This window comes from Spea bombifrons, chromosome 6 (assembly GCF_027358695.1).
Source record: "Spea bombifrons isolate aSpeBom1 chromosome 6, aSpeBom1.2.pri, whole genome shotgun sequence".
NCBI classification, from domain to species: Eukaryota; Metazoa; Chordata; class Amphibia; order Anura; family Pelobatidae; genus Spea; species Spea bombifrons.
In genome coordinates this window covers 2,855,406-2,878,120 of record NC_071092.1, presented here as the reverse complement: position 1 = coordinate 2,878,120, position 22,715 = coordinate 2,855,406, and the positions used below count along the sequence as shown (strand labels likewise).

Genomic DNA, 22,715 nt, shown 5'->3' with positions numbered 1-22,715 from the left:
CAACACTATGATGAATGCGGTCATGCCAAACCATTGGCCTCTGAATGTAACACACGGCAGCGTCTGATGAAGTTCCGGAAATCTGTATGGAATTCCAAGGTTGGAGTTCTTGGTTACGTCGCCACTTGAGGACAATGGAGTTTGTTCCATGTGCCCCGCAGCACAGAGCGTTCTACGTGGGCACTTAGGTCACCTCTTCTGTGGCCAGAAGTCTAATTCTTTCAAATTAACAGCCAAAAAATTGTCCAGATAAATTCCTAATGACACAGACACGTTGATAATAATCCACACTTATGATATTAACAAAGAGAACATAGAACATAGCATTCCCTAAAAGTCATTTTCTCAAGTGTGCTTACTAATTATAGCTTGAACATTGATCACCAATGTCCTGCAATCATGGCAGTGAACCGAGGTGCAACTTTTGTTGTATTGATACAGTTACACTTTACTTTTAATGCCCCCAACCTGATAATGATTGACATGGCTATATATATATATATATATTCTGAGTTCCAGTGTCCTTATGGTGAAATATTTTGGTAGATCTTCTTTAATTAAGGACTTGGAGCATTTTAAGGCGAGAATTCCAGAGTCTTCCATTAGCTTCTCCTTTTGATTAAGTGGAAGGTTGGACTTAAGAGTTCATAATGATAATGTGTGGGGTTTTAGAGGGTTAGAAGGACCTGGGGGCCGACTGAAAAGTGAGAGGGATCATTGGGTCTCTTTATCTTCCTGAATAGATCGCATTGACCCCAAATATAGCTATATTGGACAGAGTAGGTTAGAAATAGTGCGTTAATAGAAAGTATGGCCACATACAAGTACCATACGGTATCTGTGGCCCTGGAACTGAGTATCCTGAAAATGTTCTATTTCTTTATAGTAGTAAATTGATGTCTTCTGTATCCGTAAAGAGTCTCTCTGCTAATCTTTGGTGGCCCTCGTTTCCTCCAGAACCAGGTCAGCGATCAGTAAAGAATCCTAAAGCTGCTTATCATACAGAGCCTCGCTGGACATTAAGAAAGCTAATATTTTAGAGGGAAAGAAAAACCCCTGCTGTGTACCGATGAGAAAAGTGAACTCGCTGCCCCAGTATTTTCTGACCTCATAAGCACCCTCGCTTACTCTGTGCTATTATAAGAAAGTCTTCACGTGCTTAACAGACCTGTTGGCAAATGAAACACGTCAAATTCACACAACTGCTTCACAGGATGAGCCCAATTACAAGTCCCGAGTCTTCTGTGAGCTTCATAAACACCGTCTGCAGAGAACACTAAGTTTAATGGCAATTCTTATTATAATGTTTTGCATGAACGTTCCAGAGGTACAAATCCCTTCTAGAATTTCGAGACAGGGGATGACCTAAAGAAGGCATCAAGCTGTAGGCAAAATGCAGATTCGACAACTTTTGGCCATCCTACAGAAGAGCGGACGAGATGTAAATTTTATTTCGATATCATCAAAGAGCCTCCTGTCTTCTGTCTACCTCTAGGTAGGGTAAAACAGAAAAAGATTGCTAGCTGTAGGGTACAAACCCCCCACAACCCTTTGCAGTCCATAGCAAGAGTCAAGCAGAGGCTTCCTAGAAATGTAACAATGTATCAGCGGGAGGTCTTACTTGAATCTGGCGCGTTTCACTCTTGTTTTGTTCCTGAGCACCTAAAGAATGTAGATATCTAATTTTTTTTATACTCCAAACACCACAAAATGCAATTTAGCTGCAAAGTTCCTTTGATTCTGATGTCGCTTGGATGCGGAATGCATTAATACATTCACAGTTGATAACAAAGCAATAACGGTTTCCCGGCTATCAGTCATTGAACGGCTTTTTTCATTTAGAAAAGGTGGAACTGTAACAATTTTCTACTTTAAATTATATTCTGGCATGGTCTGGAAACTGTCTGCTGCCGATAAGGGAAAAAATGGATCTACGCTAAGTCGCTGTTCATTTCCTGTCCGGCCGTGGCGAGGATCAAACATTGAAGTATTAATATCGCAGAAAAAGGGCCAGAAATCAGATTATATTTCATGTCTGTACGATAGATGGATAGGTGTGAGGTCCTGCGACCTCACACAGTGTTATTATGATATATCAAATGAACGCATGACTTCATTTTATCATAAAAAAGACTTTCAAGACCCCTTTGGACTAGTGCTGACCCACGGGGACATAGGTAACCAAATTGGGTAGAGGACCCATAGCCTGATTATAGATTAACGAAAGGTAAAAATTTGATGAAAAACCATTAAAAAAATTATTTTTTAAATATTTGTCCTGATATTTTATTTTAAATAATAATAATAATAATAATAATAATAATAATAATTATTATTATTATTATTATTATTATTATTATTATTATTATTAATTATTATTATATAATCTATGTAATAAATATAATTTAATATAATAATAATTATTATTATTATATAATTTATATAATAAATATAATATAATTATTATAATTATTATATTATTATAATTTATTATATAATTTATATAATAAATATAATTTAATATCATAATAATTATTATTTATTTGATATTAATAACCTTATTGTAAAATAAATAATTTTTTTTTCTAGCATTCATTTTAATAAAGAGCTAGGAAGATGCGGCCGCAGACATCTTGTTATCTACTATATTTCTAAAGACATTCCAACCGGCTTTGCAGCATTAACCCCTTTGTTCCTGGAGTGTTCAAGTGTTAATATAACATGGAAACCTCCGAGACCCATATTATCACCTATTTATGCTAAATGTTTATAAACAAACAAAAATGGTAGCTTGTTAATAACATGTAATTTTAATATGACATAAAATCCATATCCTTAGCATGATGATGCGTTACATGCGGCTAACGGAATATCATTCCGGAATCATTATAATAATTCTCCCTTCATTCATCAGGAAATTTCCTGAAAACATTATAAAAAAAATTTATGCATCAACTTAACGCTTAATTTCAGAGATATTAACAAAATCTTTTCTGCATAAAAAAAATGTATTTCTAAAAATATATTTAGACTTATTCTACAATGTTTCATTAATGCTATGTGTAATAATATCACAGCATGTTACGGATGTACGATATCGTTACGTGTTATTATAGCAGTAAAATTACAGGCAGTTGCTGGGTAGTCAGAGTACATTTTTTTCAATATTAAGGCCAAGGGAAAAGCATTAAATAAGCGAATTCCGCCAAAAGTCCCATCCCGAACTATACGTGTATATCAGAAATGTATTTTCCTATTTCTCGCTTGGAAATGGCGATAATCATAGCACTGAAGCAGACTTTTAATATGATTCAGAATCTACTCTATCCCCGCACAAACTGTTATGGAAATGAAACGGTTCGTTCCCCTTGTGCTGTGGCAGATTAATTGCAGTGTACATAATCCAGCTGCTTCCGCTGTCAGTCCATTAAAAATAGAAGGCTCGCTGGGCCAAAAGGCCAAATATTATGGAGATAGAGAAAAAAAAAAATCAAAACCGTTAAATCCAGCTTTCAGATTCAGTCTGTAGTGGTAAGGCTGCTCGTCCAAAGCTGGAGACACCTATGATGTCACATTGATGACATTCGAATGGTCAAGCCTTCGTCTGCTGGAGTCCAGACAGCGCTGTTAATGAATAAGAGATTCATAGAGATCAACGTCAATACACATGGGCTTTAAAATAATGATGAAAGATACAAAATATCTAAACGAGGTGGGATACTCTCTTGGCCAAGCTCAATGCTCAATGGATGGAGGAGGAAAGGTTGGTAGGCTTGATGAGAGGTCTGACAGATCTGGACGCATGTGAAGAACAAGTCAAAAAAGGAACCCGTAGTCTGTTTTAAAATCTTCCTAGATAAAATCTGCACAATCTAAGCAGATGAGATACTTTACTCAGAATGGTCTTTTAACACCATTATTTGTTACTATACTTCAACAGATGGGAAAATTCTATTTAGTCGGTGGGCTAATTTAGCCTTGACTATGGACAGATTTGCAAAAAACATTATAAGCTGTGGCATACAAGTAGTTTTCAGGGTAATTCAAGAACAGGTGTGTAGGAGACAGATATATTGTATCCATATCCATGGTGGCTTTGTCCTTCCGTAGTCTGCACTCTCATCATGCACACAGATGGTGGTGAGGTCCTTGGGATTTATGGGCGCTTATCATAGACTACTCCGGAGAGAATCACTGGCGTATATAGAGTGCAATGTGGATTAGATATAAAGCAGAGAAGTTCTAGAAGTAGCAGTCATCGTAGCAACCAAAGGAACATTCCTGCTGATCTAGAACCTTCCACCTGAAATGTTTTTTTTATGAAATAAAGTGAGGGGGCTTATCTTTATAACTCAAGAATTTGTGTCCATCATCCCTACCATTAACTTCAGACGTTTCTTATAAACTTAGCTATAATTTCTCAAAAAAAAAAAAAAATCAAAAGCTTTCTGTCTTTTAACGTAGGATTCGACACATAGTACAGGCCACGATTCATTCAGGTTCCTGGAAAAAAACCCAACATATTACAAAAAAGAAATATCCCCCCGGGGCTTGCTTTTCAATGTGAGGCCAGGACAAGCTGAAAGGTTTTTCTCTGACAATCACCAAGAACACAATATTCGTGCCGACCCCGATGTGGATATTTGCAGGTTCTTTGCAAATGGCTGATTGTTTTGCGGTGGCTCGCGGTGACCGACCTCGGCTTGAATTCTCTGATGTCTCCGTGCTGTAGAAAGAGATCTCTCCACGATTTTCACTTTGATCGCGTTCCAGCTCCACTCCGATAATAACTACAGCTGCTGGACATTATAATTACCTTCCCATTATAATCTGCGCTCTAACTTCTGGGTCACCGAGAGGTTAATCTGTCTACATCTTTTATTTTTTTTATAGCACAGACGATTAATATTCAGTATAATTCCACCTGTTTTGTTCTCGATACAACCTGTTTTATACGTACATAATATTTGGAATAGTTGGGGGGGTTATTGAAAGTACTTCTAAACAAATTTGATCTTCATCTCATCAAGGCAAATCCGCATCGCCGTCAAAAAGTTGCTCTTGTGGCAGTTACCGTGGAAACCTCTTGTTTTTGCCTATATTTATGGGATATTCTGTAGGAGATGAGACAAGCACGAAAGCATTCGGAAACAAGCAGCTTCCTCCATTGTTGTCGCAACACAACGTTTCTGAAGAATTGTCCATGTTTCGACCTCTCAAGATGTGGACAACCACAGTCACATGACTGGTTGACCAGAAAATGGGGACATCAGGTCACTCTTCCTCATATAGTTCTAGTTGGGTGGGTAACAAGCGTAATAATGATACGTTTCCAACATTCTAGAAACAACGTATCCTTGAGGACCCAGGAAGCAGGACACATAGTAACAACAGTATAACAAATTGTATCTCCCTGCTCAACTCACAAGTAAAAATGTTACTTTTCTAGCCCGATATGCTCCATTCCCTTCTTTTTTGGAACGTAGAATGTGTTGTTTTGTATTAAAAAAACACTTTATCTCGTTCCTCCTTTCCGTTTTTATTTCTACATTTTTATCATTGAGATAATTAATTCACTTGGGTCCAATTGCTGTATCCTTCACAACCGCTACCGTTCCACATTGGCATTTCAACGTACGCGGTACTTATCCAATAAAAATAAGATTGCGGTTTTATGTTATGCTGTGTTTTATAGAGAGAAATAAAAGGGTTTGGAGATTTTAAGATTATGGATTCTGGGAATGCAATTCCTTTTTTTTTTTTCAAAATAATGCAGTTTTCTTATGCTAGATATAGTGTACTGCTAGCATATTGTGATTACAGATTATTCCTAGAAAATAACGGTATTTCCATCTGAAATTCTTTTTTTAATGGTCAATGTGGGCAAATTATACTTGAAAGTGAGGTCATTGATTTCACTGAGTATTATGGGCAAAAATTACCAGGAGACCTTAGGATTTGTTTACTAAACCGTCATCTTTGCTGTCCATCGAGGAGGATCCATGTCGTCTTTAAGGGGTCTCTGCAAAAATCAAGAATAAAACCCAAGTGAGGATATCCATGGTCATCTCCAAAGAAGCCCACGATTCTTGCCTGGAACTTCGAATGAAAGTGCCATCTGGCTAGGTGACAATCTCACTGGCAGGGTCATCAGGACCAAGTACACTCAGATTGATATGAATTTTACATTTTTACGGACCTTGTTAGATTCTTACATTTGTACAAATGTCCACCTCACTGGGGAAGAAGTTGTCCCCGTGGAGGCTTCACTCGGAAGTACTCTGCTACTATTGTATCTCTATGTGTAAGAGTATCTTTCGTTGACCACCTCTCACTTAAATTGTACAACGCTGCAGAATGTCCTAGCGATGAATAAATAAAGAATGGTAGCAATAATAATAACCCCATCTCTTGCAAGAGAAACTCGCCAGCTTTGGCCATGGATAATGCACCTAAACCCTGTTATCTCAAAGACAGATCCAGCTTTCCTAAACCAAAAAATGTCCTAGCAGTAGTCTTCATGTCTTCTGCAGTTCTCAGGGAATTGGACAATTATTGATTTTTTTGGAGAGTCTCATTATTTTATTTTGTCTGTTTTTGCTGCATTTAATTAAAATAAATATATAGACAGTTGTTTGTTGCACAGTAATGACATCAACACAGGTAGCGCTTTCCGAGGCTGAAAGATATTTTAAATACCCAGTTTCTATCATGTTATTTAAGCAGAGTGACAGCTGGTGGCGTTCGCATCGGAATTTACAGCGTCCCGGATTAAACATACTGGCTGCGTATAATTCGGTCCAGCCAAGATGTCAGCTTAGAATCATGCCCGTTTCCAATTTAATTAAAAGACATAGCAGAAAGCCTAATATCCTAACCAAAGCCATCCAAGTAGAGCATTTACATTAATTATCATACCACTTTGATCATCAGATTTTTTTTCATGTTGCATATGTTGCAGATTTTGCACATCACATTTTTTATACTTAATGTGTTTCATTCCAATTCTGATCTGTATATAAAGGATATTCATACCCGTACATTGAAATGGTTAAATAATTTACATTACCTTTAATGCTATCGATGATCGGGGCAGAATCTTGGCATGGGAGCAGATGAATTATTAACTCTCCTCCATGTTCTGGTAGACACTCTACTTGTAACATTTGTTTCTATTTTCACTATTTATTTATAGCCCCCACTTTAAACACAGGCAATTCCAATAATATATCTTGGTGGAATGTACTGATTCTGGGAAGTCACCCAAATAGGAACCATTCGACCCATTTAGTCTGCCCCGTTGGGTCCAATTGTCTTCTGGATAATCCCCCTGCTGGTACGTTGATGATGTACCCAATCGATAACCCTTATTACTCAATTTCCATCTATCATTAGCATCCTCTTCCAAGGAAGCTCATAGATTAAATGCTCTGTAACTATGTTTCCATAATGTATGCCAATAGTTTGTTCCGGAACAGTTTCTGGAACATAAATGTTACCCTCTCCAGGTGTCCTGCTTTTGCTCAGATATCATGGCTCGTGTTGTCCCAGACCTGCTCACCTCGGATGATGAATAACCTGCCATATTGAGCCGGGTCACCTTAATGGACTCCACTTATATTTCTTTGCAAACATGAATAATTAGTGAATTATTGTTGTTGCTCCTCTTGACTTTTTGATGAATAACTTGAGTTTAGAATGTATGAAATTATTAATTATTGCACTCGATATACAGTGCGAAATCAAACCATTTTTCACTAGGAAAGGTCTTTTATAAAGTGTGTATCAAAGCAGCACCCTAACATAACAACATAATTCATTATTTAAATCTATATATTTTATATATGTTTCTTTCCAATTAGCTACCCCAGCTTAGTTTACCTAGTTGTGAGTTTCAGATGTTATTGTGATGGGGAAACATCTAGTTTCATAAAAACGCTTCTGGGTTTTGTATTGACCAATATTAATCAGAAAAAGCGCAAACAATTTTGTTTTTAAAATATATTAATTATAAAGGCATAAAAAATACAAAAAAAAAAAAAATGAAATTTCCTCATTGGCTCTTCTCCAAAAGAGACTCAAAAGAAGGGGGCCTAATGGGAATGGAGGAAAGTGACGGGAAAGACTCATATGTTTATTTATGAAAGAAAACCAGCATAAAATTTTCTGTCTCCTTCGAATTGTCTGCTTACCTGGAAGTACATTCATTGTATAAAACCTTGAAAATGTTTTTCAGCCGGAGTCATAAGTAGATTCTCAAGGCAGGTAGGCAGTTGCCCACAAGCACGCGGTAAACAGACCAAGTTCTTAGGGGAATACAATACTTTCACTGCCCTATTGTCCTTCAGGTTTAGGATCTCTCTCTACCAGGCCACCGGTATTCCAAAGGAATCTCACCCGTCCCTACGAGCTCAGAGGACCTTTTTCTTGTGGGACCCCATGTTCTTCAATGATCTGATTTATAGACTTTCTAGCCATCTCAGCCTCTAGTTAATAAGCGTATTCATTGAAGGGTTAAGTACGGGCAACATCCAAAACCCCATGCTGCAGAACAAATACAGATTAGCATGCTTCCAATTATTTATTTTCAGGCCACAGGTCTGAATTAATAAGCAGAAGATTGAGGAAGACGCAGTAAGTCACTTGTAGCTCTCATCATCCAGAAATTACAAGCGCTTAATTAGTTTTGAGGATCCGACTGGGATATTTGTGTACTAATAATTAATGTAATTAAACGGCGTCTTTCTACTAGACCCCAAAATACATTTATGCTGGTTGTTTAGTGCAAAAATAATTCTGATTTAGAATCAATAGTATGAATTAATATGTAATAAACCCAACAAGTTGCGGGGACGTCGTAAAGCAAGGTTTATGGTGTTGAATCTCAACTGGTCATAATGGGGGGGGGGACATGGCTGACCTTCGATCGGACACCACATTTAGGACAATGGGCACATATGGACACGTGGCGTGTAGCTAAAGGAGAACATTTGCATTCCAGATGATCCATAACTAGGGTTCCTCTAGAGGAGACAATCCCTCTTTTGGAATTAGGGGAATTTATAAGTAAATTCTTATTTTATTATAAAATAAAATAGTGGTTCATATTTTGAATTGACGTAAAATATCTATTTTTATGTTGAATGTGTAATATTAAGATTATTTTTTTTCCCACCACAGTTGGATAATCCAGACGAACAAGCTGCCCAGATAAGAAGGGAATTAGATGGCCGTCTTCAAATGGCTGATCAAATTGCAAGAGTAAGTGCGTTTCCGGATTCATGCTAGTTCAGAAGAAATGGCCAGAAATATATTAATACATCTCAATGTTTAGCTCAAGGCTACTCCTTTGAAGAAATTGTTAGCTTGATAGACTGGAGTCACGAATTAGAAAGAATGAGGACGTCTTTGTTACCAGTAGGCATGGTGTGACGGGTCGGAGAAGACGCATGTGACCAGGGATGGTGTAGAAGATCTTAGTCGACTCCTGGAGACTTGTAATCCACAACCATTCCAAATTCTAAAGTTAAAATTATGTTCCTTCAGTTTTCAGTAAAATATGTCAATTCCTAATAGACCCAGAAGGTTTTCAGATTTGGTAAAATATTTATTTTTATACTGATGATTGTAAATAGGATAATTTGAGGTCTTCAGATTATTGACCATTGTGTATAGAATTATTATTCTAATATATATCAGAATATTATTACTATTATTATTAGAAATTAATCTAGGAATCTAGGAAATCTGACGCAATCACAGATAACATTAGAAAATTTCATTAGCGTATTTTTTTAATTATTATTATTCTTTTTTATTCATTATTAAGCTTTATATTGTTTCCTACGTTTAAATGTCTGTATCACAGAGTAATGTTTTCTGTTTTTCAAAGGAACGCAAGTTTCCGAAATTCGTCTCAAAGGAAATGGAAAACATGTACATCGAGGAGCTGAAGTCTTCTGTAAATTTACTTATGGCCAACTTGGAGAGCATGCCGGTGTCTAAAGGCGGGTCTGAATTCAAACTGCAAAAATTGAAACGCAGCCATAACACATCGATTATAGACATGGGAGAAGAGAATGAGAATCAGCTTTCCAAGTCTGATGTTGTACTGTCCTTCAGTCTAGAAGTAAGTATCGTGAAGGACATTTTATACGTTGGCGTTCTACATACCGTCTGGGTTTGACCCGGAGTCAACTGAGTGACCAGTTGCTTCCCCGAGTCCCTGGGTCTGTTTCTTCTTTCTCCAGGCAGAGAAGCAGTGTCTGGCCATGCCTATTCCTGACTCGCTCCCTGCCCATTTCCCTCCCACTCCCCACCCACTTTTGGCTGCTTGGGCCCACCCCTGCTCAAAGCCACTTCCCCAGAAGAGGGAGAGCTCTGGGTATCCACCCCTGCTCAAAGCCTCTTCCCCAGGTATAGTGAAATTAATCGGATTGGGATTGGAAATTATAGTGAAATTAATCGGAAGAAAACACTAAAGAGGAGGCAGGGCGAATAAAGAAATTAATAAAAAACAAAAAACAAAATCAATGCAAGATATAACACTAGGCAATGCAGTTGGCTAGAATAATTCTGGTAGACTTGACTTCTACTCAGTTTTCTTCCCTCCAAGTGATGAGTTGAGTCTCTATTGGGGACATGCCGGAAAAAAAAGGTACAGATTCTTATATCAATAACAGATTGTGTAACAGGGGTTTCAGAAACAGCGCCTGATCATGTATGGCATCTCTCGAGAAACGGCTTCTCTCCCCAGCCCGTAATACAGCGTTACAGGGGAACGGCACAGATCGCTGCTTTTCTTTTCGCTGCACCAACAAGGTATTCGTCATGCAGATGGTGCTAATGTCACGAAAATGATTTCTTTTATAAAGACTATTTTCCTTGATTAAACGGTTTGCTGGTACCAATTAATTTCAAAGCAATCCAAATTATTTGGCAAAGCGAGCGCTGTATATCCTAGCCCTTTGCCTTTGTGCAATGAGATTAATTCTGGCAGGAATTCGCCGTCAGCATGAAGTGGCAATCTACATATTGAGGGCTTGGCACCGAGAAGCATTTAGTTTTAGTTGTTGACATTTTTTTTTCTAACTTATATTTGCCACCATATTATTTAAGTAATACTTTTTCCCTATTAGTGTTTAAATTAACCCTTACAGTTGTTTATATATTTTATACCAGGTCATGTAATTCAATAACAATCAATGATACGATTAATGATACAATGAATCATTTGGAAAGTAGCTCACATGACTTAAAGAAGTAACATCTCTTATAACTTTTCCCCACAGGTTGTAATAATGGAAGTCCAAGGTTTGAAATCCTTAGCACCGAACCGTATCGTGTATTGCACCATGGAAGTAGAAGGCGGTGAAAAACTTCAGACCGACCAGGCGGAGGCTTCCAAACCAACGTAGGTAGCTTGCAATGTCCCTGCCGCAGGGGTTGACCTAAAAATGTTATGTTTTCCAAACTGTGCAAAAAAAAATGGTTTTACGGTCAATAAATAAGTTACATAATAAGTTAGACGAGTGACTCTCAAGCTGTGCCCCAAGGACAACTAACAGTCAAGGACTTTTGGTGGTCCAAAAAGGAACTCTTTGTCCATTGGTGGTCCTTGAGGAAAAACAGAAAGGTCAAAGGTCAGCATACGTTTTTGACATGAGATTTATGCATTTTTGAATTATATTTCTAGTATTCCTGTTATGTTCCCGAGTTATGTTGGGGAATTGATGATGGGAAAGTGCCACAAACGTATGTTTCCTGTTACTCCATGGAATGTTCGAACGTTTCTTATAAATATATACTTCAGTCTGATTGGCCAATATATCCAGCCAATTAGAAATCGAGTTTCTACCTAAAGAGGGGAAACCATGAAATTAACATCCTCTCCATAACCAATATCTCTCCCCGCTGCGAACACAACTGGTTATTAACGTGCTGGGTGACATTTCTAAGCAATGAAACGACACCACCGTATTTCCCGACGCTTTCTTGAACAAACAAAATCTGCGAAGAACAATGAACTTTAATAGTTGCGTAATGTTTTCCTTTTCCAAAAGGTTAACTTCCCCATTTATACTTATAGTGATTGAAGTCACCGTGGCTGTAGTCTTACATATTCATATATCTTTTCTCTACCCAACGAGTGTCACAGAGTGATTGTGCGTTCTGGTTAAGAACAGAACCCAGACAACAATCAGTCTTCGTGGTTTCTCCAGATAATAACTACGCTAAGTAATTACCGGTAACAATGTATCGGCAAAGTTCTTTTCGCGGCCTCCAGGATAATTCTGTTGATGGGGAATGGGGTGTTTCTAACTCTGACCCATCTTATCCTATATACTACAAGCTGACGAGGACCGGTAGGAGACCCCAGGCTACCGGCCCATCAATGCGTCCTGGCGTAGCCATTCTTTATTGCTCACTTTTCTAGTGCTTCTTGTTTAGCTTTTGTTTTTGATTAGCGTTTTGTTTTGTAATTAAGAATATATCCACGTCTCGACTGAAGGTAATTTTTTGACTCCCCGCTCACACGTATCCAGGTCACTGTAGAACACCTTGCATCTTCTGCCTTTTAAGTCAAGTTCTTAAAGTCACTGAACGACCATTTTTTCTAACACCGTATTATCCGAGGACGATGCATTTTATCAAAATAAACAGTAGAACAAACTGTGATTTCTTTCCGCAGGACTCCATTTTTTAAGAAGCAAATTCCCCTTGAAAGTATCTTAGAATTTCATTTGTTTGCAGCTGGGTTTCTCAATAATCGGACTGTTATGCGCACCGGATAATGACTTACGTGGCCATCTAAAAACACTTTAACGTACGGATCCAAATCTGTTGCCAGCTAATAGTTTATAACATTGTAATTGTCGTTTTGTTTTGGTTGCCTTAAAAGCCTCGTTAAGAAGACTTGCCCCCCCCGTATAATCCAGTGTTTAGACAAAAACGGCCAGCACTGACTGTAGAACTCAACATTTTCTTTTTAAATCCCACTATTTCGTCCGCAGGTGTGCACGCCATGCGTCACAGAACTGCGGGTGTAATTATGTACAAATTACATAAAATAGTTATTTGTGGATATTTTTGGAAATCCAGTCTCTATCAGGCAATTAAACTTATGGGAATTCATTTGCTTTGGGGAAAGGAATAGAAATTTGCATTTGATTTGTTTTAAAAAAGTCTAGTTTGATGATAGGCGCCCTCTGGACCCTTTGCCGATACCCGACTTATACTGCCATTGTCCAGCGGGCTACGATTAACCTTCAAAATTCTAGAAGCAGAAGCAGAACGATCTTGATTCAGTTTTGGTTTAGTGAAAAATAAAATCACTTTTTACAGGGTTTATAGAAAAAAAAAACAATTGCAGAAGAATATTTTTTTTTATGTAAAAGGTTACATTAAATCACATAAAATGTTTGCAACACAAATGCTTTTCTAGCGGAGGATCTCATATGGACGGGCACTTGGCGTGGCATGAATGCAAACAAAGTTAATCAAATGAAAAATATTGATCAAGTTTCCATTTAATATCTGGCGCGGGCTGCTCTCCTTGAAATCGTGTATAAGGGGGGGGGGGTGTCCAGAAATATCAGGGCTGGTTCTAGAATCTTCTAAAGTGCCTATATATATATATATATATATATATATATATATATATATATATATATATATATTCTTTTCTTTCATTTTCTATACTGCTTCAGTCCCATTCTCCTTAATTTTTTGCCCACATTGTCACAATCTTCCTTTTTCTATTTCTCTCCGCGTCTTGTGCTTTAGAAATATACCGTAACTTTGTAAATGTTTTGTGAACAGTTATGTGAGTCTTTCTATGGAGAGTTTGTGTCTCTTTAATATTTCCTATTTCTCGCTTTTTTTTTCTGCAGGGAACAGGGTGATCTTTTTTTTTTTTTTTTTTAAATCCACTTTTCCACAATGTTCCCTTATAATATCCACCACTCCGATTTTCGTCACATTTGGCAAATATGATATAGTGAAAAACACTTTGGCTCCCAAGCTGTGCTCATTAGAGGTTGTCGAAAGTATCCAGAAAAAAAATATAAAGCCATCCAAAGCCAAATATTGCCACCTAGTGGTGAAACAGAATATTTTACGATTTATCTGGACTTGGTGGATTTCTACATAGAAAACTATTTATTTTTTTAAGTTTTACTTTAGATTAATTATTTTTTTTCTTCTAACTTATCATCCAAAGAGGACCAACTCGTGGAAGTACGATGGAGCAGGAGACGTTCTGTCACTGCGTGTTATTTTTCTGTCAAGGGGCCATCTGGTCAATCAGTCCTATGGGTGATAGGGGTCATATGACAATGGGCTCCCGTGAGAAATGACTCATAAACTGCATCCTGTCCTTGTATCTATTATAGAACCAAGCATTCTGCTCCCCTATTCATTTAACCCCTTCCAAACCACAGCCCCCATTCCTCATGAAGCCGCATACTATCTCATCTCTCCCTGTGATCCTTTTCTCTTTCATCTCTTTCATTTTTTTTTTTTTTCTCATTTCCTTCAATCTTTCCAGAGTGGCCAAATTCGATACATCCAGCACAGTTGCTTTTTAAAAGACCGTATGGCATTTTAGAAGCACCATTAATTATTAAAGCAGATAGAATTGATAGCGTTGGTCTTAGAAAACTAATAACGCATCTCATGTTTCAAATGGGGAAAGAAGAGAGAGATGCTTAGATTGGAGAAAGAGAAAACACTTCCCTTACAATCTGTATGGACTCCAAGACTGCAGTAGAATCTAAGAATTTTAAGAAAAATAAATAAAATAGCATTAATGATACAAATTATTACATCTAGCGCTTTCATCATAAGAAAGAAAAAAAAATATTCACCTTTTTATAAGACTTGGACTAATTTATTTCACCTGAAACTGAAAGAAAGGAGTCTGAGAAATATAAAAAAAGAAAATAAAAAAAAAATTTTGGCCAAGTAGATGAAAAATGTCCTAAATTAAGTATTTTCATGGTCTCATCATTAATTATGCTTTCCTGCCTCTGATTGGCTGATTCTTGTAACACATCAGTAGCAAAGAGCAGAGGGCAGCTGCAGCTCTGTGTCTGCAGCTTCTATCTCAGGGAAGTGTTTTTAAAGAAAGTATATTAAAATACTTTAATATTAAGGAGGTCTCCAATAAACTTTGGGCCTTGGGTGCTTAGACCTTAATCACACTCTGTAGAAAGATGGTGGGAATTCTACTTTATGGCATTGAAGTGTAACTCGCAGCGAAGGATTTGAGTCTGTTTCGTAGATTTTTGGTGCCTTTTACAGAGACTAATGGAACATTTTGTCCAAGATGTCCCTGGCAAGAGCCTGAAAAGATAAAGCGGTGATTTTTAATATTTTGAATTCGCAGCGGTACCCTGAAACAATTAAAAGCCTGCTCTAAGAGAAGACAAATTACCCGCGCCTAATTGCAATCACCATTTAGTCTTTTGTCTGGCAAAGTCATTTTTTATTGACTCGGGTGACATATGAGAGTTATGAATGCGTTCAAAGCCATTTTTCACACTCATAATGCAATCGTTATTCCAACTCTGCAGTGAATTCATGAAAAAAACATAAAGAATATAGATAGACGCCGTGTCAGTAATACACCCCCAGCGCTGTATACAGTAATAACCCCCAGTGCTGTATACAGTAATAACCCCCAGCGCTGTATACAGTAATATAACCCCCAGCGCTGTATACAGTAATATACCCCCCAGCGCTGTATACAGTAATATAACCCCCAGCACTGTATACAGTAATATAACCCCCAGCGCTGTATACAGTAATATAACCCCCAGCGCTGTATACAGTAATATACCCCCCAGCGCTGTATACAGTAATATAACCCCCAGCGCTGTATACAGTAATATAACCCCCCAGCGCTGTAACCAGCAATAACCCCCAGCGCTGTATGCAGTAATTATCCCTCAGGCCAGTAACATACCCCCCAGCGCTGTATACGATAATATACCCCCAGCGCTGTATACATTAAAAATCCTTAGTGCTGTATACAGTAATGTCAGTGAAAAAAAATGCTTTTATCTCTTTTTGTACCAATAAACATTGTTGTCAGTCATGAAATATTTTGGGTGACTTTACCGGCTTATGCACCACACTGAGCTGATGTTTTATGGCAATGCTAATTAAGTCAGTTGCTCCATAGACTTTCATTAGTCTAGCTGTGTGATTAAGACTGAGTCATTCTTTTGTTTCGCATGGCCAGCTTGATATGGAGTCGGGGTGTTTAGTAGATCGGGGCTCAGATAACAGAGCGAGAATCATACAAATGGCTGATATGCAGCCGCCTGAAAACTTTATATTATGGGGCAAACCCTATAACTATTTAATGCTTGTAAATAATGTTTTGGCGGGAATTCCTCTTTAGGCGGCTGATCTCGATGGAAATAACTTCTTAGTAAATATTCTCAATGAGTCTCTGAACTTTTATCCTGTGATTTATTTCCTTTTCTGCTGTTCTGCTGCCACCTTGTGGCCATGACTGATAACACATTTTTAAACGTTGAGTGATGTTTATAAATGTATTTTTCCTGAAAAAAGAAGTGGAATAAATCACGTGAAAAAATCTATACCTCATTAAGGAATTGCAATTCTTTAAATAAATATTGGGCTGTTGTGCAATTCACTGAAACGTGGGCCATACCAATGACTTCATGGTATTTTGGACCATACCAATGACTTCATGGTAATTTGGGCCATACCAACGACTTCATGGTATTTTGGACCATACCAATGACTTCTTGGTCTTTCAATGACATCATGGTCTCCTTAAAAAGACCATCTTATGACCAAAATAGCTGCAAAGTGTATGAAAGAGCTGACGGAGACAGCGTAAGGCTCAGGGCAATGGAACACGGGAGGAATTGTCATTCTTGATGAATGATACTTGGAAGTTGTGAAATTACCTACATCCATCAATATGTTCTAAAGCGCTCATAATTAGTGATAACAAGGGTCTATGGGCAGGAATCCTAAAGATCTTATTATTTTCAACAAAGTTGACAATTCAGTTGACGTTCACCTAGCTTTTGCTTGATAATTTGATGGTAGGAATACTGCTGTCGATGTTTTAACTTCCTGCATGCACCGTCTGTTCACTTGGACTGACATAAGCCTGTCATTCAACACGTTCCCCAGATAAATATATCTCCTGCTACATTTCTAATATACTTATCCACGCAGGGAATTACTACATTTGATGCTGTCTTACCTAATTAGCATTGAACGCGTACTTCGAGGTTTTTTAAAAGCTTCAACGCTTATGCCAAGTAATTCTCCTTTTCTCTCTCTTGGCGCATGATTTTTTTTTGGTGTGTTTTTTCCTTAAATCTCTTTTTTCATGTGTTGATAGCATATGGTCCGCGGACATTTCAGCAAATAAGAAGCTGTTAGTCGTACTCAAGAATGATGGTTATAAAAGAGATGAAATTAACCCAGCTGGAGCTACTCGCTCTTTTTATGGCCAGCAACAATCATTTTTAGCTCCCCATTTTTTTTCCCTTTCTGAAAAGTCAATAATGCTTAGAACAGGCAATCCAGCACACATATAATGTTTTAACATTTTACATAGTAGCAAGGAGGGTCATTTTCATAATTTTCTGCATCTAAGAGAATGTAAAGAGGGTTCCCAAACATGTCCTCATATGTATCACATTTGGCTAGCAGCAATTAGATAAATGAGCATCGTACCTAATCCTTATAAAGCGTGAAAAACAAAAGAAAAGAGACTGCGCTCGCTTATTTTGACTGTTTGAGCTGATTTGCCTCTGTTGTACTTGATCATTTTTGCATATTGATTGGACGCAGGGAGGCCACCTAGTGGTCAAGCAGGCAAAATGCACGATGTTACAGATCTTTCCTCAACAGCAGCGCCTGCTGGCCACATTGAGCAAGAACAACAAGAAATAAAGTTGGTCCCTGTGGCCAACCACTTCATCTGACTTCAGTTGTCATTCTGGGTTCAAGAAGGATTTTTTTCCCCTTTTTTGAGGCACAGTTGGAAATTTGCTACGATATGGGGTTATTTCGCCTTCTTTTTCAATCTTCGTTACTATGTTACAGTAACATCAGGAATGGATATCTACCACAAAAGGCATAAGAACCAATGCACACAACATTTTTCCTGGCCAAAAGGCTAAAATATTAGGCAGTCCAAATCAAACAAATAACCAGTAACCCAATTACTGTGACCTACGGTATTATCACCGTGCCTCCCTTAACCCTGTGTACTTGTGTATAAACTATTTGTCATTGTGATCCTCGTGCGGTTCCACATCTGTATTATTCTCTGACGTTCAGTGTTGAGTCGAATGTCTTCTATTGTGTTGAGATCAGTGTTTCTTTCCAATCTGATGAATCTCATGCGCGATACGAGACGTGAACCATTTTCACAGCTTTCAGCCTTTGATACAAAGTCAACCATTTATTTTCCGGGGAGGCACAGAAGGCATTTCGTGTAAAGTTACCTGCGCGCTCAGGGCTTTGTCAGCCGTTATAAAGTTCACAGGAGCCACGGTGTGAAAAAAGGCAGAGCTGCTTGATCTGCTGCTGATCAGATGAGATGGTTGGCAGACGCCGGCTGCTGAACGGCATCCAGCTGATCAACTTCTATTTGTTTGAGAAGCGAAACTCCAAAACAGAAAAAAAAATCTCAGGCCAACTATCTTGTTAATATTACATGTTAGAACATATATAGAATCCCATCCGGCCCCCGTCTAGTCGCCCGTTTCTCCTGCTGTAAAGACTGAAACCTTAATCAGTCGTCGGTCTCGTCTTAGATTCAGGAGCCGTATGTCTATCCCGCGCATGTTTAAATCCCCTCGCTGTTTTAACCTCAATGGAGGAGGGAGATCCAAAGAGCTCCGAATTTTCATTTGTATTTTATAGTTTTTTCACTCTCACTAACACTTACTGACGCTCTCTCACACTCTCTCTCACACGCTCTCTCTCGCACGCTATGTCTCAATGTCTCCCTACTTTCTATGCCGACCGCTTCCGTTCCTCTGTCTCTTTTTCTTCTCTTGCCTCTTCTTGTTCTTCTGTCTTCTTTCTTTTGTCTTCTTTTTTTGTTCTCCATGTTTTTGTTTTTTTTTTGTCATCGTTTCTCCATGAACCAGGCAAAGGGCAAAAAACGAAATGAAAAATTGGTCCAAATAGTTTTGAATAGGTCTAAAGTATACCACTGGAATTGTTGCTTGACAATCATTACCCATTTTAAGTAGGATATCCCTCATGGCCGCATTAGGTTGCATTTGCCCATCACAAAAAAACCTAATTAAAAGCTTGCCATTATACAGATCGCTGGATGATGATGGCTGCATAATCAATGATAAATAGGCAAAAAACATTGATTTGTTAAAAGATTGTCATAAGATTGGTTTTGCTCTTTTGATCATGCGCCGGACACAAAGAAAGAATATGAAATAAAATGCATCTCTCCCCAAAGTGGCGAGGGTAACAATGTAACATTAATGCTGACTTGCAACATCTTGCACCTAAGTTCCCGCTCTAGCACCAAACAACCATCGCAATTCCGCAGACATCTGGTTTAGATTAACTTGGGAGTCAATTAACACATTTGCTGTCGCGGAGTTGTAACACTTTTTTTTTTCTGCAACATTGTCATTTTTTAGATTAACCCCTTCCTTCTCTTGTTTACCATACGATGAAACGCGACTTCGAAAACTTTTTTTTTGGTTGATATTTGTTTCCCCTCGGCAGATGGGGAACTCAAGGGGATTTCAACACCACTCATGCGCTACCGGCGGTCAAAGTGAAGCTTTTTACAGAGAGCACTGGAGTCTTGGCGCTGGAGGATAAGGAGCTCGGACGGGTACGGCAATACATTTTATCTTTTCTGTCTTTTTCAGTTACATTCAGTGTTACAGAAACCCTTAGGACTTCCTAATTCAGTTATGGATATATAATCAAGTATATTTTATGTCTAAAACATTGGAACAGGAAGAGAATACGGGAAAGCTTATGGAATGGTTAGACTTTTGCTTGAGTACCATCTTTTATCTAAATGTTATATGATTGCGTAATGGATGACATCATATAGCAGAAGTGTTGGACTACACTACACAAACCTAGGGTTTCTGCATATCCTAGCTGATCACAGGCATCTCACTCAACATGGGGAGATTTAATGAAATAATTAGTGGTCAAGCGGAGTTTAATGGTTAATTAATGGTCTGTTGGGAGCCATGTTCTAAAACCCAGTACTTGCAGTTATGTTAATTGTAGATAATAGAAAAGCTTGGTCTCCGTTAGCTTACCTCTCACCATGCGCTTGATTTCAGGTCGTTTTGCACCCAACACCCAACAGCCCCAAACAGTCGGAGTTGCATAAAATGACGGTTTCCAAAAACTGTCCCGATCACGATCTGAAGATCAAATTAGCTGTTCGAATGGACAAGCCCCAGAACATGAAGCATTGTGGGTAAGTTTAACTGTTAAGATCCTGTCAAGTCCAACAACCGTATCCAGTTAAAGATGGCTGGTTGACCCGCAATAGGAGCTGCCACCAGAGCTGATGGTGAGTCTAGTATGGAACGGTGATGATACAACGTAACAGCGTGGAAACAACACGGTGAAATATTACGTGACACAGCTCTTCCTTGTGAGTCACTGAAGGTAGAGGCTGACAAAATTCTGTACAAATTTAACTTTTATAAAAAGGAAATAGCTTATGGGAGAAAATATAAGCTTTCCAAATTTTCCTTAATTTTGGGCAGTACGATGCATAAAATAAATTGTCTGCTTTTTTTTTTTATCAAAGACACGCTACATAGATTTTTTAATAATTTTGATCTGTTCTTGACATTCCGGAGCCAAGACAACAAAGGAACAAAAGAACAAGCCGCGTCCGCCGAAATAAAAACATTAAATCAGATGCAGCGGGTTTTTTTGACGAGATGTCAGAAATGTCATCTTGTATCACAACGTCGTGCATCGTTCCCAAGAGAAGTGGCCGGACGGACAGCGGATCCTCCAAAAGAGTGTTTGGGATCAGATCCTGCGATGTACAGATAGTAGATACAATGGATAGTCATTCCTTTTCAGTATAATGACCTTTCTGCCTCTTAAGTAACAATTCCCCAATAAATATATATAAATCAATTTCAAAATCAATAATTCTGTGTAAAGAAACATTTTTGGGCAACCTGAATAGATTTAATTCTATAAATATTCTGTTTTGGCATTGCGGTGTTTGTGAGCCTTGTGGGGACACGGACTCCGTCACATTATATTTACTTTATCTGCTGATAACGTGGCCACATTTTGTGTTTAATTAAGAGTAGGTGACAGGTAACAGTAATCACAGTGGGTGTAAAACGTTCAATGAGGGTTCCAAAGGATTTCGTTATTGGTAAATGGTATACGTAAAAGACTACAACTCTTATCATCCAAAGGGATAGTGGACAATAAAGACTTTTAATGAACTTAATTAGGTTCGAGAGAAGACAAATTCTCCATGAATCTATTGCCCTCCTTAGCAATACTTTTTCTCCTCCAACTCATCAGGGATCTGTTGGCTTCTCCTGCGACCGTCTCAGCTTTGGCTACATAATTATTTAACAAATCTGGATGATATTCTGATTGAGGACTGATTATTTTTCTGTTTTCCCCAAAGCGCTGAGGGTTTCTTACCCTTACCTGTACACTTCCAAGACTCGTTACATACATTACAGGATATCCCATGTTCTTTGCTCATATGATAAGCTTTCGGCCTGGTCGACGTGAGCCATCTGATGTGCCCTCTCTGATTTGCTTTGCAGGTATTTATGGGCCATCGGTAAAAACGTATGGAAAAGGTGGAAAAAGAGGTTCTTCGTTCTGGTTCAGGTAAATCCGATACCCACCGACGATCTCCGTCTTTGCTTTGTTGTTTAGTAAAGTTGACATTGGGGGCCGTTACCAAGTTTATTGTAGATGACTCAATTAAAATAATCATCACACACTTGACCTGTTCATCCGCTGCCTTGCGGTGGGTCTTGTTGAAGAACTTTCTTGAGGGAACTCAAGGAATGAGTTGCCCTCCCAAGTTGAGTAGCCCCTGATGTCATGAAGGGACATATCCTGGAAGCCAGGAGATAACTTAGACCTTGAATAGTCTTGTAAACTTTCCTTGTCTATGATAATTTCCAGAAGAACCTTCTAAATCCACTAAAGCCTGTTTTGGGGTTAAATGTATCCAATTGCCCAGGAGAAACGGTCGTCTCTAATCTGCCCTTCTCCTATTTCGATATCCAGTAAATATATACAGAAATAAATATATTCTTTGGAGTTGTATAAAAAGGGAATCATTCAACATGCTAGATTTACTGACAGATTGCCGTTCGAGGCTTTTTCCATGACAGACGGTGCCTCAAGCCAACGATGGCCTGCTCTTTTTTGCCCTTTTTTAAGCCCAAACGGAAAAGTATTACTATTTATTTGTTTTTTCGGGGTATGCCAAAAAGCAGATGGCATCGAGACACCTGAGCTTTGAATGTGACTCTTGACACAGTCTGCTGTCTGTCGGCGTGTAACATATCTGTGCCGCCGCATTCATAGCCTCCTACCAAATGCCCGTTACCAGCGTTGGACGAAGCAGAAGCTAAGCGAGGGCAAAAGCAGAAACATAAATAGAACAAAAAAAAAAACATTTTAATACTCAGGAGGTTGATGTT

General features: G+C 38.4%; 1 protein-coding gene across 13 annotated transcripts in view; it reads left to right on the top strand.

Moving 5' to 3' along the window:
• Positions 1-22,715, top strand: part of CADPS (calcium dependent secretion activator) — a 144,555-nt gene that overhangs the window by 45,300 nt on the left and 76,540 nt on the right. For all 13 annotated transcript variants that reach the window (XM_053470217.1, XM_053470212.1, XM_053470211.1 and 10 more), the window contains exons 4-9: positions 9,181-9,261; positions 9,893-10,129; positions 11,292-11,413; positions 19,762-19,873; positions 20,343-20,482; positions 21,822-21,888. In XM_053470217.1, coding sequence (XP_053326192.1) covers positions 9,181-9,261; positions 9,893-10,129; positions 11,292-11,413; positions 19,762-19,873; positions 20,343-20,482; positions 21,822-21,888 — 759 coding nt within the window. The remainder of the gene's footprint in view (positions 1-9,180; positions 9,262-9,892; positions 10,130-11,291; positions 11,414-19,761; positions 19,874-20,342; positions 20,483-21,821; positions 21,889-22,715) is intronic.